Below are 16940 nucleotides of genomic sequence, written 5' to 3' on the forward strand. Positions count from 1 at the left end.
ACACACACACACACACACACACACACACACACACACACACACACACACAAACACACACACAGGTACATTTATTGAACAACAAAGCCACTGGTTTGCAGATTTTGACAAGATAGCACTATTATCCAAAATGGAGACACCACAGAATAATAGTTCCAAATGCACCAACACAAAAGCTTGAGGGTTAAGTAGTATTACTTTTATGTCTTTACCTTTACCATCCCTTTAGTCTCCTGGCTGCTTTGATACAGGTAATATATGCACCTGTGCAGCTTCCACTATCATGCACTCTGAATATTTATTCACTCTCACAGACACCAGATGCACAGTGGATATGTTGCTAGGCTTTCTCGGATTCTATTTATAATGGGCAGGCAGTTTCTTTGTTTTTGGAGAGCATGTCATTGTTCTGCTCACAGTTGCTCTTAAGATCACAGCTATTTTGTCACTTTGTCATCATTCTATTATGTGACTATGTAAATGCATTGGACAATATAAAGCCATTGTATAACTCTGTCATTTCAGAGCTATTACTTAACACATTTGTATTCAATGATGAAATGGAAATGGTAAGCCAGTGCCAAGCACAGCAAATGAGAGCACCCTCACTTCCTCATCATTTTCCATCTGCCTTTTTTTTTTAAGTAACATAAATTATACTAACAGTAGTGTTATACATGTATTTTTCTTATATTATGAAACGTAAATCATGTATTTTGTTATAGAAAAACTACAGTGTGTGATGTTAAAGGTGTGATTATAACAGGAACAATAATAGAAATCTAAAGAATTAAATCTTAAGAATTAAATGTAAACATTCAGACATGATCCTTAAATTGCTCCTGGTTATATTGCGAGAAAAATAGCACAAAGACAAAAATATCTTACTGTGGTTTGGCTTAACCTTCTAAGCATATATATCCCTTTGCATCAGCGTCATCTGCTAGCTCCTCTGCAGTGGTGATAGGTACCATGGAAATGAATTCAGCATCTCCCCGCTTCTCCTCGCTTACGCTTATTGTTTTGGCCTTGTGTATCCGTGCCTAAAAAATACTTTTCTCCGTGGCGCTATAAAAAAAACTGTGAGAAACACAAGCACAAAGGGCACAGAGCTGTAATCTGAGGTGTAGGTGCTTCAAAGCGTATTAGTTTTAATATGCAGGATCTGTGTTGCGGTTTTGCCAAATCAAAGCCACCATTTAGTTGTTCCTTTTGATGTAAAATTCATTTTGAACTCAAATGTGTATTTCTGAAAGAGATAGCACCAAAATGGTCTATGCTAAGGATGTAACAATGTACACTCCACAGTCACATTATTCACACGATTATGAAACACAACATGGGGGAAATAACACTAGGCAGCCTAGAAATTAAAGTTGTTTTAAAAAATCTGTATAAATAGTAACAGTTAACATTAAAAATGGATTGTTTTAACTTATAGTTATATGTACGATTCGTAGCACTACAAACTCAGTACTGAGGTTTATCTGCATCAATTATTAAAAAACAGACTTTGCCATTAGGCTACTACAAATTTTTCAACTTCAACTGTAATCACTTTGCTTCTCTGTTGGCCAAGAGGTCAGCAGAAAAACACTGTTACAACAATAAATACAAACAGCATTAACAGACTGTCACACATTGCAAAAGAGTAAACACAAAGAATACACAAAAAATGCAATAAAAGATTTGAGTCAGGATCTAGCTAAAATGTCAAAAGGAGGAACTTATTTAAACAATATTATAATAAAGGCTGTTCCATGGATTATAATGGTATGTCACATTAGCATCTGTTGTATTCTTGGTCAAATCCGACTGATTTTGTTTTATTGAGAGATAAATCATGTCAAGTTTTCATGTGAACATTCTTTGAGAAAGCTAGATAAGATGGATAGTGGCACATCCAGGGGTACAGGTCCTGAACAAAAAACAGCCTACATGGGAAAGGGGGAGGTTTTCTGCACAGTGAAATTTAAAATGTCCCCAAAAATACACTGAAAACCTTTCTCAGGCAAACATCCATGGGAACAAAAAGCTCTTCCTATGATTAGATTGCATGATACAAAAGGGCATCCATTATCTTATCCCAGTTTACTATGCTCATAAAAAACACATAATGTCATAAAACAATTACTGTAGCCCATAAAGGACATACTGTATGTTATAGATATAGATATATAGAAGGAAATGTAGAAATGCATTTTCCTTTAAAAATGTTAAAGTACGCATTTATTATTAAGTTTCTAAAAAAGTTATGATGTAAAATTAACAGCCCCATTTTGCTTTTTAAATCTCTGTCCAGTCATTGAATAATTAACTGTTCCTTTTGTCTTATGGCTGGAAGTGTGTGTGTTTTGTGTGGGTGTTCATGGACCTTAACAGATAGTGGTGGCACTTTGCAAATGAGCTTGCTAGCATGTGTGGCACATGGTGCTGGCTTTCACATCTCATGGGCTTATAGAGCAGAGATGGTATCTTTTTTTGTTGTTGTTAGAACTTCCTCCAGCAAACTGGCCGAGGCTGGCAGTGTGAGGAAGGTACTGCTGCATTTGAACAAAACCATCTCCCCACCTATTCTGGGAAGAGACTGGTCGTGTGGAGCATTTCCTTGTTCCAGGCTGATATTCCTGTTCTCATCAGGGTTAGGTTTAGAAATAAGATCAAGTGTCTCATTCATCACTTCACTCATTGTCTTTGATGTTACGAAATTACATGTAAGCATGTAAGATAGAGGGACCTTATTTATAGACCAAAGCTACGAGAACTGATCAGTGGATTATCAAGCCATGTTGGGATTGGTTATACCCATAGACGAAAAAAATAGGTTTAACGTCTTTGTCAGAATATTTGAAGAATGATTTATGAGAGAATGGATGTGAAGTGTTGATGTGAGACTGTGTGAGTATGTTTCATATCTTCTGTCATAATATTAGAACATTTGGTTCCTGAGGGGAGAGACACCAAAATCTGGGAGATGTTGCAGATGTGGTGTGGGTTGTATTTTATGTTTTACATGCTCATTCATTCATTTTTTATAGTTGTGGTTATAGGAAACACAATGTACAAAACCTAAATAAATAACCAATTTCTGATTGATTCAGTGATCATTATTATCATTTTGTCTAGCTTAAAGAATAACCAGTCATTACAACCTCATTGCAATCACAGCAAATACAAAATGTTTCTTTAAGTTTGATCAGTCATCAGAACAATAGGAATTATTATTTTTGTAATAACTAGGTAAACGGTCATTTACTACCTATTTATAAAGACATCTTTGATATATTGCTTCATGCCTCTACATGCAAAATAACTTGATGTATGATTGTCAAATCAATTGTGATAGCGTAGTGTAATGACTACAGAAATAAAAATGACACCTTCTTCATCATAATGCCATGGAAATTGGCTCATTCTATGCACCGCTCTCTTTATGCTTATTTTATGTCTACCAGGGTTAGATGTGGTGTGAAATGTAAAAGACTAATTTATGGCATAACGATAGAGCTTTACCCATTGCCCCACTTCTTACCGCTGACACTAATACACAGTCATTCGAACATGTTGCACAGTCCTGTGGCGTTTGGCTTGGTGTTCAGCATCCACCAACTAATGCAGCTGACGTCTGCTAAAGGAATGGGATAATCAGGGAACCACTTCAATCAACAAAAAGTGGTCAAGAAGACGAGGTTACATGTTTTCTATGCATCATTAACTGACATAAATGACCAGCCCTCAATTTGCACTGAGTACTTACAATGTGGACTACATTTAAAGCTAATCAGTTCATATCAGTTTCCACACACTCAAATGTAGTTTGTAGAAACGGTTGACCACAGTGTATAGTAAACAAGGTCCTCTACTGGCAAAGACAGGTCAAATAGGTACATAAATACAGAGGGAAGTGAAATAATGGGAAGGAAATGCAAATGAGCTGCTGAGATTGCACCCTCTCAAAGTAATTAGAAAGATTAATAAAAGTCAAACTAATGAGTGTTTGTTTAACAAGTTCCCAAGATCCAACTTGAATTGTTATCTCAGATATTGATCTGATTGTCACCCATTTTCTGAATATCCAAAATAACCACCCATAAAATCTTATCTATAAATTGTGAAAAATACAAAACTGAAAAATAATGAGCCCTAACAATATTCTAACTAACAACATTCTGACTGCAGAGTTTCCCACCACTTACTGATTAGAAAAAAATTGTAAATATTACTGCGCATGCAAATTTAGTTTTTTTGTGCATCCAACGCAAACATGCTGCTGCTGGAAATGTAAATGAACAACACATCACTTCCTCTGCACCAGATGATATTTTCCTGGAAACACCTACTCGGGTTGTTGAGAAAACCAGAGGGAAAAAGGTTTCATGGATAGCCTCACTTACTCAGTTGCTACCTTGGCCAGCATGACATTTGTATGATGTTAAAATTTGAAGGTTACATTGTGAGTGATGTGTCCAATAGAAAAGCCTGTGCATTACTAAATCAAAAACGGCATTGCTAAATTTGAACTATCAACTGCTGCAACAGGCTGCTTATTTTATTATGGGAAATTCTTGTGATACATATTAAATAACTTCTATCGGGAAAGACACTATCGGATTTGTATATGTAGGATTTTTTGGAATAGTACTGGAAATGTATGTTTGTTGAAGTGTTTTACTATTGTTGCTCATCCTTCAAAATGTCATCTACATTTTCTCCTTGGTTGTTTGTTCCTACCCCAGCAGGGTCCAATAACAAATGTTTAACTGTTTTTGCAGAGCAAGACAAATCAGTCCACTGCACCGATGAATGTCGTGCACTGGGACATTCTGACAGATGCTGGATGCCAAAGTTACGGGTAGGAAGCCAAGCAGACAGCGCCGATAATCGCACCAACCTTTTCATCCCTGTGGGAATGGATGCCATGGTAGAGACAGAGATTTATGGCACCATCAGCTGCAGCAGCAGAAAAACCCTCAGCACGTTTGGAAAGGAACAGCGGGACAGTACAATCCTTGTGGCCAATGTCAAACCTTACTTAAAATCGCAGCGTGCTTTAAGCCCACCGCTACAGGAGAGTCCATCTGAATCCAGTAGTCCAACCAAGAGTAGTATGCCCCTGGACTTGGCCAACCAAGAGTCCAAAGAAGAGAGGGAGGGGGGTTCAGACAGCAGTGCCTATGGCCCTCCAGATGGCCAGTGCTCCCCACTGCACATCGAATTGGAGGAGCCCTCCTATCTGACTTGTGAGCTCAGGCCTAAGTCTCTGTCAAGCAGCTTCATTCACAGCTCCGTCATCAGCCAGGAGTGTGGGGGGTCAGATTGTGCTCTCGACCCACGGGACTCTGGTAACTGACAGGCCAGGCGATCTCGCTCGCTCTCACCTGCCAGGGGTGTGGTGATGATATCACAGAGTAATGACCAAGAGGTGATTTATTTTGACCCACATAGGTGTCCAGGCACGCATTGTATAACCAAAAACCATCTGCTTTATCTGTTTGTTTTTTTAATTTGTGACTTGTTGTGTTTAAGTGAAATATGTGTCCTTGACCGATGTGAAGGTTTGGGGGGAAAACCAGTGCTTACCTGACTTCAAGTGTTTACATGGTGTACTGTATCTGTCAATTTAGGTGTCTGTAATTTAAACATTTCAAGCTCCAATTTTGTGAGGCTGTGGAACAAATTGCTACTGTTAAGCTATCGAGTCCTGTCTGCTTTTGTACAGTGATGCTTCCTGTCTCCATTTAGTGTATAAGCAACATCTCTTTGAATATCACAGACAAGTGAGACAACTGAAATACATATCAGTGATGTTAAATACAAAAGTGAAGTGTCTTATGAACTGTTAATGATGGTGCAACAGGGAATGTCCCTTTTCATAACACCATTTGAGGTTCCTATAAAAAAACAGTTTTTTAAGAATGTATTTGTAATTTTAATGTTGTCCTCTGCAGTTTATGTGAAAATAAGCTGAGCTTACACGTGAATGTGGGCTACTGTACTTGTTGTGTATTTTATTAAATTTGTATACACTGTGTGCATGGAAGGCAATTATTTTGAATGGTAACAACTTTTGAAGCTGTCAAGTTTTTATGTGAGGGAAGTGAATTTATGTGTACAAGGTGCTTATTACGTGTTCATGACAAAAAGCACTCTGCAAACGTGCCATCTTTAGCTATATTCTGCATACCAGCACATGTTATCTAGCAGTAGTCTAGATCCTAGTAAGGGAAATCTAAAAGAAAAATTACAATAAGCATTTTACACAGCTATTTATATTCAGAAAATGCAAATAAAACAGGCACTGTGTGTGCACCCAAGGGAATATGAGTTGCCTTCCTCTGCTCAATGCTTTTATGATAGGTATGCATCATAATGTGGAAATCCTGCTCACGCTTTTGTACTCTAAAATTCAAAGTCATCAGAGCTGCTGTCATTTAATGCCTACTTGTAATAATATGTTCATTTAGAAATGTGTCTGACAAATGACTAGACATGGATCTAACAAAAAAGTTAACATCAGCATCAACTAGCAGTTACCGGCGAATAACTTTTTGAAATGAATTCTTTGATGAATTTAATAAAGTGAAATTTGAGTGATCACTGTGGGGAAAGTGGGTCAACACATCAGCAAAGGCTTGAACAAATAGTGCATTAAAGGTTATCACAAGTAAATAAAGAAAAAGAAAAATATTCACAGGTCCATCATTTGCTCTCTTTTTTTACAGGATAGACATATAGTCGGCAATGTCCACTAGGGAAATATGTTTTCACAGTATGTACATGACCTCACAAATATAAATACATACACATACACATACACATACACTAAACATTAGATTTGCAAAGGTGCATGTGCAAATGTTATATAAGTTCATAGTATATGCATTGTGCACTATTTAGTAGTCAATCAAATGCAGAACGGGCGGGTGTGGTGAATGAAGGCCTCGGTCCGCAGACACGTTGGAACAGCCTGAGCCGCTGCAACCCATCTACATGTCTTTGCAAACATAACCTGTTTTATTCTTTCATGCAGAGGACATGGACAATGTAGAACGTTTAAATATAACGTGGATGCATGTTTACCAAGATAAATCACTAAACTTAGGAATCCTGGAAATGTAAAAATGTTTTCTGTTTTTCATCTGAAAAACAATCACAAAAAAAACTGTTTCTTTTTTCTTTCTTTTTTTTTAAAACTTAGTTTAGTTTAGTTTCTCCATCTGGAGACACTGACTCTTGTACCCTGGCTCAGTGAGCGGTTTTCAGAATGCCTTGTTTTTCATGAGCTCTGGATAACAGAATCCTGTCATCTACTGAGAGCTGACTATAAGTACGACTCAGTTTCTCCTCAGGGAAAACACATTAATTTGGATTTTGATTTGCATTTGTTTTGGTGCCGGTATTGACACAATTCCAGACCTAGATGTCTCATCTCAGCAGGCAGCTCTGATGAGCTCATCTGCATAAGTTGAAATACTCTTTGAAAAAGAGATTGCGTGGGTCACAGCAACACATCCCATTGAAATACAGACAGAAACATCGAATCATTTTATCTGTATCAGTCCCAGGGTATCAGAACACGGCTGATGAAGACAGGTGAGCAGAATGTCAAGTAAAAGGGTTGAACCATTTGCTGCAATACTTACTCCTCCAATTGTTTAACACTATATCACTTTTTTACATCACAAGGTAGTGAAACAGGTTAAACTTCCACTTCTTCCGTAATTATGCTAAATTAGGTTTGAACCACCCTATTTCTCAATTAACACTGTGCTACAAGTACAAATGCTTGACAAAAAAAAGTGGTATGTTGTTTAGGGGAACTGAATACAGATTAAGGACTAGCATGCATTGTTGAATGAATACGACTTGTCTCTCAGAATGATTACAGTCACAGTGAAAGGGAATTACAGACAATGAAACAGATCTGTGTAATACCTCCATTCTTCTACATTTAACATACACAAATGATCTATTCAGATGAAAAAGGAATGAGCAGTGTAGCATTCAGTTGTGAAAAATTGACATGCTCACCCTGAGTACTTAAGCTTTTAATTCAATAATTCAATAACACAGCCGATTAAGAGCTTGTCTTCCACCTCCACCAAATGCTATGGGAGATGGTTCCACTTGGCTGAGGACTGTTGGTGGGGAAACAACAGCGAACACATAAGCGTTATTGAGAGTGTAGTTTTCATTTTAACCGAGAGATGTCATTGAGCACAGCGTGCATGCCTTCAGGGCAAAATATTCAAATGCTCCTTCTAGGTTTATTTGCATGTTTGTTTTAAGCATAGAAAACAAACTTGCACATAAATAGCAAAAACTGTACCCAATTAGGTAATGTAAATGTGACGCCTCTGAATTGAATGTTAAAAAGGGGTTACTTTGAGAATCACTTTGTATAATACACACTGTTAATTCATTCATTGAGAAATTCATTGACGCATGCATTTATTTTTAATGACTGAATTTAGAGTGTGCTAGAAATACTTATTGGTGTGAACATTTGTCACTTTCCTTTTACAGCAACATTGCCACACCAAGTAACAAAACTCCTTGACATGATGCAAAACATGACACACTTAGGTTTTATGAATAGTACGTTGTTTCATTAGTTTAAATATGGATTAAAATAGTAGCTTGACATTTTGGGAAATATGCTTCTTTATTGCAAACATGATGCTATGGCCACTGTGATCACTTATGTTAGCCCAACAGTGACTCAGTGGTTGGCACTTCTGCCTCACAGCAACTTGGCACTGCAGAGTTTGATCCCCAGTCCGGGCCTGTCTGTGTGGTGTTTGCATGTTCTCCCGTGTTTGCACCGGTTTCCTCCTGGTGCTCCGGTTTCCTCCCACCATGAGGACATGCATACTAGGTAACTAGAACTACAGTTGAAAACAGCCTACTGGCTATCACTGGCACATTTACATTAACGTTGATTAACTTGCATTGTCCTAATCAAATAACCAAATCTTAGCGCAGAAACAACTTGCCTGTCTCTGTACAAAAATAACAAAAATCTTCAAATGCCTCTAAAGCTCCCTTTTTAACACATTATGTCTAATTTGGACACTGTGTGATTTTGCATTGACAGAAGCCAGGCTAGCTGTTTTTCCGGTTTCCAGTTGTTTCGCTAAGCTAAGCTAACTACCTTCTGGCTGTAAAGTACCTTCATATTTAGCATACGTGAGAGCATGATGTCATTCTTTTCACCTAACTCTCATCAGGAAACCAAAAATTTCCCAAAAAGTCATACTAATCACTTTAAGTGAACTATTTTCAAACATTGGTTTATCAGTAGATTTTCCGGAACATATTGTAAGCTCATGAGAGAAATTTATTCTCATTTTTACCACTCAAGATCTCACCAAAACGTATTTAGGTTACACCCATAGACTGTTAAATATTGAGTCTTATGTTACTTGGTGATATTGAAACACAGCGTGTAGTCTCTTCGTTGTAGCTTTGTGCACTGGTGGAAGCTTATGAAAGTGCCGGTTTTCTCCAGAGAGAATGTAGAGCTGTTAAAATGTCTAAACAAAGAGTAAACTGGTCAAATGAGATGGTTGTAACACACTCCTGAAAACACATAGAGAAAAAAAAGGTTAACCAAATTGATTGTGTTGTTAAATTTCTACGGAGCACAGTGACATGGAAATGAATGTAGCTAAATGCCAACTTTCACTATTCAGTAATGATTTCCTTAATTTTGATTCAAAGTAGCACTGTAAGATATGCATGTTTGGGGGCAACTGAGCTTTCACAATTTATTTTCCCTTTGTAACTGTAGACAGACCTGACAGGGCAGTCTGGGAGGCTTTTGCAAAACCCTGTCCATTAAACGTTGTTCTGCTGCCGTTTTTAGAGGATTGTGACACTGTTGACTGCATTAAGCTTTCATGTGAACCCACAGGAATTAACACCCCTTTTATTGACCCCGTCTGAGAGAAAATTCCAGACTGTACAGACATTTTGTTTGGAGAGCTTGTTAAAAATAAGGTGTTGTTTATGGCATTGTCCTCTGGGAGGAGTTCAAATGCCAGCCAATCTGTCAATCATGATTAATGTTTGACCCCAAGAAAGGACATAGCATAAGGGAAGCGATCCGGCAGGACTTCACACAGGTTTCACTTTGTGTTACTGGGTCATGACACACTTTCCTCACTTTGAATTGGGCAAAAATAGTCCTCTGCACGCCTTTTTAGTGGCAAAGTGGGCCAATATCTGCATAAAACAGAAACGCTAATGCACTCTGTCATCTGCTCAAAAGTCCTGAGTCTAAAAAGCTTCACCCTTTAAGTGCTTTGTCTGCCATCACAAATAAGATGGAAAATGTAAAGGTGAGACGGAGAAAGAGAGAAAAGGAGCACTAGACAGAGAGAGCCGGGGTATAGAACATACCCAGCTTTTTAGTATCAATAGACAGTTTATTGAATCAATACACAGTTTGGTGTAGTGCAAAACTGTTGTTGTCTGACAAAAATGGTAGATTTTGAATAGGGTGCCCTGATTAAGTGTCATGCAGGCATAAGTGCACAATGCTTGTGGTTTTCAGGGACAGCAGGCCTCCACTGTTCAGCTGGTGGACTCTCTGAAGGTAACTGAAAAGGTAGGGATGTTTTCAAAGTTCTGCACAGAGCTCATAAAATGTTAAGCTTTGCTTTTTCTACTGCTTCTATAGCTGTTTAAGAGAACAGTTCACATTAGCATGTACTGTGAGTTAACTCTGCAGTCAATAATGCAGCTAAATTGTTTGAAGGCAGTTTCAGTGTGAGTCAGTCTGTTTTATGGTTTGCATGAGTTTGCATGCATTAGCACACAAATAAGTATTTGGATTTCTACTTCCAATAGGCAACTATTGGTTTATGTCCATTTCCATTCATAATGAAATTTCTTTCCGCAAGCCATCACTCTGATGAACAGCTGACTTCAGACTCACAGTGCCAGGTTCAATTCCTGAGCAATAACCAAGCAACACTGTCTATAATCAGTCTGTTTACTGGTTTCACTTATTCTTTATTCATCATTCTCATTCTCTATGTTAAAGCTGTTCATACTGTTCCTACTGTTCATATTGTAATATGATACTTATATAATAACATATTATTCATTCCAGCACCCTTTGCACTATGCTCCATAATTAAAATTATAATAGCTATCATAAATATAGTCTACTCCTGAATACTTTGCACTCTTCATTGCACTAATTGTCTCAACCTGTTTAAATTGTTTCCGTTTATAGTGTGTTTGTACTGTTTGTTTTGTTGTTTGTTTTGAATGAGTAAGCACATTGTGAGCACTACGAGCCGAAGCAAAATTCATCTATGTGTCCTTATACCAGGCAAATAAAGCTGATTCTGATTCTGAAAGGTGATTTACAGTGTCACACTGCACATTTATTTGCGTTTACTCATCATTGTGTTGTACTGTAGGTGCGATTGTACAAAACCTCTCTTGGTGCATTCAAAAACACTCAAAAATCCTTGATTTGAGATTCAGCTCTCAAAACAGTACTCCATTTTTGACACATATTGTCAGACAATTAAACACACAAGACAAAAAATAAGCCAACATGGAGGTTTTGAAGATGGTAATGTAAAGTCATTTTTTGTTCTTACATTTTTCAAGTTTGCTGTTTTGCAGTAGTTCGACTGACATCAAAGCCCTCATACCCCCATGTTCCACTCAGGTGTTTTCACTCATTTTTGCTCATTAAAACTCGCCTGAGCTGAGGACTGTGTGGGTGTGTACAGACGAGCGCTCAACTGACTCCCTCACTCTCCTGTTTTATTGCACCTGTTTGGGTCAGTCGATTTACACCTTTATGATTATTAGTACATGAGAGTTTTGGGACCTCAGATCCAACAGAGGTCTGCCAGATATGCCAGAATAACTTAAAATGCCTGTGCAGTGCCTTAAAGTCTGGGATGATCACTGAATGCAATGCATACATATATATATATATATATATATATATACAAATACATATATTCATTCATATGTTTGTAACAGACAGCTTTCTACTGCAGCACAGTCATTAGCTATTTTGATTTGTCTATTGTTGTCTGTTTTAACATGCTAGGTATGGATTTTTTCATTCTACTGATGTGCCACAGTTTAGGGTGCATTATAATGCTTGAGGAGGAATGTTTATATTAGTTGCCCGAGATGAGTAAGTAACAGTTTTAGTATTACAGTACACAGCTCAGACAATAAAACATTAAACATGTCAAACTGTGACTGTAATTAAGTTGTTTAGGTCATCTGTTGGTTACAAATCAGCAGTGTAATCTAACAGCAATGGTTGTTTAAGGTTCACTAGTTGCAGCAAATTGTAGACTGGGATATTCTAAGTGTAGCCATGGAGATTTTTGCTCACACACTGGCAGCTTTTTGTCCACAGATAAACTTTATAGTAGCCATATCCTGGTCAGGGCACATACTGTAGGTTGATCTGTTTTCATGCAACTTTGATACACCCCTCAAATGAGAGCACAGTCATTATGATTTGTTGTAGAATATGCTCATACACCTATCATTGTGTCTCACCCACAGATAGATGAAAAAAAAGGTATGAAAAGCAGCTGCCAGCTACCCGCTCCCTCTTTGAATGAGCAAAAGTAGGTTAACTATTGTGCTGTGCAAGTCGGGTAAATCACAGCAAGCCAAGCCTCTTTACCTTACCATGAATTTATCTATATGAACTATTATAGGCCGGTTATAGCAGCTCCATACATCACCCAAAAGTGAAATGAGACACACTGGTTTAGCAGCAGAGGTTGATACATTGTAAGCATCAGTGTTATTGTAGTGGGCTGCAAATTGCAGTGTCCATGATTATGTGTAAGCTAGTCATGCACCACAATATACACAATCAAATTTATTTGCCAGTGTGGATGAATGTTGGCAGTCTTTTCATTTTCACCAGCAGCTGCTTGATGATGGAGGCTGGAAAATGCATTCATCATCATTCATCTACAATGCAATTTTGAGACAACATCCTTGACATTGATGTCCTGTGGTGCTGTTGTTCCACAAGCATAGTGCATTTAGAGCTGTTTTATGGATTTATTATGAATGCCCAGTTGAGTTGAATTGCTACCCAGAGTCGTCGACAGAAAAGCCAACTAATAATTTTGGCAGCTGCAGAAATGCATGTAAACAGTGTGACCTTACGCTAAGATAAAAATATGATTTGTTTAAAGAAGTGCATGACAAGGTGTCGTGGCACTTAAGTGGATTAGTGCAACCCTCTGGGAAATCATTCATTTTCAGCCCTTGCTTGGGTCTGAATCTAATTGCATGCAATGGTGTTCTATCTCTATTTTCAATCCTGTTCATCAACACTATACCTTCAAAAAAAAAAAAAAATCCACTTTTTGCGTATGCACTTCGAAGTATCTATAATTTGACAATAAATGCCCTTTCAAGGGTGTCTGCTCATTTGTATGCAGACAATTGTAAGATGTGGACGTGAAAGAGGCATGCTCTTTACGCTTCTCTTTCTTCCTATACACCACTGAAACCTCACAAAGAATATTAGTCTAAGCCAGGGACAAAACAGAATTTTAAGGGTCAAGTTGCACAAATTCAGTGACCTCTGTGTTCATCCCACAATGATAACAATAGCCCATAATTAAAATCAGAAACCCCAGTGCTTGTGCAATGCTACATCTATGCTGATTAGAGGTTTAAAAGGTCTCAACGTTGACCTGAATCTTAAACTTGTGCAAGTAGGCATAATGCATGAAAGCATTAGACACGATCATGGAACTAGTTGACAGACAACCATGTCAAATGTTAAGTCACATATCACATAGCACATCTTTGACAGCATCCACACTCTGCTGGGCAAAGGCCTGTTTAGTCTTTTCAGAAAATAACTGGGAGTAAGTCTAGATAAGTAAATGTTTGGATCAGTGGGAGCACTAGGATAAATGTTGTTTGTATTGGAGCTGAAACACTGTTTGGAATATTGACCCCGGAGCCAAGGCTACATTGAGATCCACAGTTCTGTGTCATGTCCATCTGGCTGCTCCCCTTGCAGAATTTGTCACAGTAAAATGTAACATTCTCCAGTTAAGTTTGACAAATAGTCCATTTGTGAAATATGGATGCCGTCAAACATCTAAAGTCAGATCATGTGAGGTCTGTTTACTGTTTATACAAAGCCTGAACAAAGCCAAAAGCAGAGGCAGCTCAACTTAAACAAGCTGCATCCACATTTCAAACCTGCATGCTTTAACTGGCAGAGACTGAAGACCCAGCATCAGACAGTGATGCAATACTTCCTGTCCAATTCACTCTCATTTCTATCCTCATTACAGCCAGTGTGCTACAAGGACGCAGCATCTAACCCAGAACAAAAACAACAACCCCCCCAAAAAAGACAACGCTAATCATTCTAAAAATGTTAACCTTGGTAATTAGACCACTACCCAATCAAGGACATTATTTTCTTGCTGATAAAAAAGTGCTGACATCTACCAAAAACATCACTGAAAGAATGTGTGTGTCTCTTGAAGCCATTATCACTAAATCCTGGGCAGGATTTCATGTAATTTGTGAAGGCAAATGTGTTCTTTTCACTACTTCCATCACTAAAAACTCTGATGAAAATGGCAGCCAAAGTGGAGTTTCATTCTGGCTTAGATGAGGTGAGGAAGCATTCACATTCCCTTGATCCCTTATTTTTTTCCCCTTTAGTGAGGGATATAAAACTTAACCATCCAGCATGACGTTTAAATCCTACAATCCATCCAGCCTTCCTAGGAACCTTCCTGTTCATGAAACAAACAAATTGGGTCACTGATTAAACCCAAATCAAATTAAATGAATGTACAATTAATTCACTGTATACTTTTGCTAAACTAAATTGAATTAAATTGGAAGGCCTGTCATACGGTTTGGAAATTATGGCGGTCATGCAGAAGCAGGAAACCTGTGTCCATGTTATTTGATTGGTCGACATGCGACCAAAGCACCACCCTGGAAATGCACCAAAGGTACAATAAATGAGAAACTGGACACATCTCGAGCAGCCTTGAACAAATTGAATGTTTATGAGGAGTTTCCTTTGGGGATTTAGTTCTTGCACCAAAGGGTGGAGTGATTGCGTGGGCTCTCGTCATCTTTTCTTCCGAATCCATTATAAAGACTTTTCCGTCATATGTGATCCTTTTCCTCCGTCATCTTAAGAACGAAGATTAGAGCTGGATCGGAATTCAATGTTGTGCACTTTTTTTTTTCACTACCACTTCTCTCTAACCTTGACGGAAACACGTCAAGTGTGGCAGGGAAATTAAAAGTTGGGAAGAGTCGAGATAACCACAGTGCTGTAATAATCCAGCTAAAAGAAAACATGGCACATAATGAAGTGACAATGGAGATTGACTGTCATCTTTAAAATATGGCTAAAAAAAAGACATGTGGGGACTGCAATATTTCTTTCCTTTTGGGACAATGCTGCTTTTCTCAGGCTAAAGGAAATAAAAGAAGGCACTGAAGAGCCTTATATGGCAGATTTATTATTGAATTCAGTGCTGGATCTGACAGCCACTTGAATGACTTTATCTGTAGGCAGTTTTGCATGGAGCGCAGAAGTCTCAACTCTTTTCCAAACTAGCCTTTGTTCTACTGGCCTCAGCTCCATCATAAATTTTTTCACGTAGAGTTTCTTTTATAGGCTTTCTGTGTACTATGCTAAGCTGAATTTAGCCTCGCTACCAAGTCTGGATCACGTCATATTTCAGCGCTAAAATTAAACAGAAATTATTTTTCTCAGTCTTCAACAACTAATACTCCCATGTGGCTTTGATATAACTGATTATTGAAACTTGTAGCTGTCCTCATCCCCCCTCATCAAAACTGGAACTTGATAAAAAATAATTGCTTCAAATTAACTCAAGGGACATGGATGATGTCTTATTTTGTCACCAGCTTTGTCTTAGCTTTACATTCCATTTTCACTGAATTCCCCAAACACAAGTGACATACATACATGCTAAATAACACACAAAACACCTTCCTCCACATGCAACTCACCCTCTCATCCACCGACTCCACCTCGTTCATTTCTCTTGCAAGATTTTAAAGCTCCCCAAAGCGATTCAAAGGAGGACAACATCCAGAATAAAGTGTTTTACATGAATGAACCAAAGCATTACTGGCAGAGGCAGAGCGTAACTTATCATCAGGAAATTCCTACAACCATAATATTCATGACAACAAATTCTCCAGGCAAACAATTCATTGTCTCCATGCTGATGCTCTGGAGGAGGTGTGTAACGTTTTGAGTGTCCCCGTGTAGCTTTTATGTATGTCACATTTATTCAGTTTGAAAGCACTTAATGGACCCACATACAGTATGAGTCGCGTTTTGTGTTTTGGACAACTTGATGGACTCTTGAAACGATTATGTATGGTAGAAACGATTAAAGGTCCAGGTCTGTGAGTTATGTGTGCAACTGCTGTCTATCATTTGCCAAAAATTATGAGTTTGCAGCCCCATTGTTGCACAAAAAGTTAACAAGCTACATCAAGACATCGACATCTAGTATGTGACCTTGGTCTGTCAGAACAACCTTTGCTGACAAGCCTGATATGACATTTTGAGTTACTCGGGTTATTCTTTGAATGAGCGTTCAATCTAATCATTAACGGGTCTGGAGTGGGGCCAGTCATTCATGACTCTGTGCTTTATAGTTTTGCCAGAAATCTCAAGTGATGAAATAAGAAGGTTGAAAATATTTTGTATGGAGCTATTTCCTGACCAGAGGGTGCCTTTGATTAATGCCTTTTTTCCTGCAAAGCCATTTAGGTGATCCAAAAGAATAATATTCTCGTGTCTTTGATACCTTTAACTGTGCAGGTTGACCAGGGCTGGCCGCCCCCTCCTGGTCAATTACTCAGCTAATTAGTATTTATGGCTTTTGTCAGCC

The 16940-nt window shown here is 38.2% G+C and overlaps 1 protein-coding gene across 1 annotated transcript in view; it reads left to right on the forward strand.

Annotated features, from left to right (window-relative positions):
- The window catches only part of LOC117953011 (protocadherin-17-like), a 12275-nt gene extending 6247 nt beyond the window's left edge, over positions 1-6028 (forward strand). The window contains exon 4 of the mRNA XM_034885708.1: positions 4770-6028. Coding sequence (XP_034741599.1) covers positions 4770-5347 — 578 coding nt within the window. The 3' untranslated portion in view covers positions 5348-6028. The remainder of the gene's footprint in view (positions 1-4769) is intronic.
- Positions 6029-16940: the final 10912 nt, after the last annotated feature.

The sequence above is a fragment of the Etheostoma cragini genome, chromosome 11 (assembly GCF_013103735.1).
Source record: "Etheostoma cragini isolate CJK2018 chromosome 11, CSU_Ecrag_1.0, whole genome shotgun sequence".
Classification (NCBI taxonomy): Eukaryota; Metazoa; Chordata; class Actinopteri; order Perciformes; family Percidae; genus Etheostoma; species Etheostoma cragini.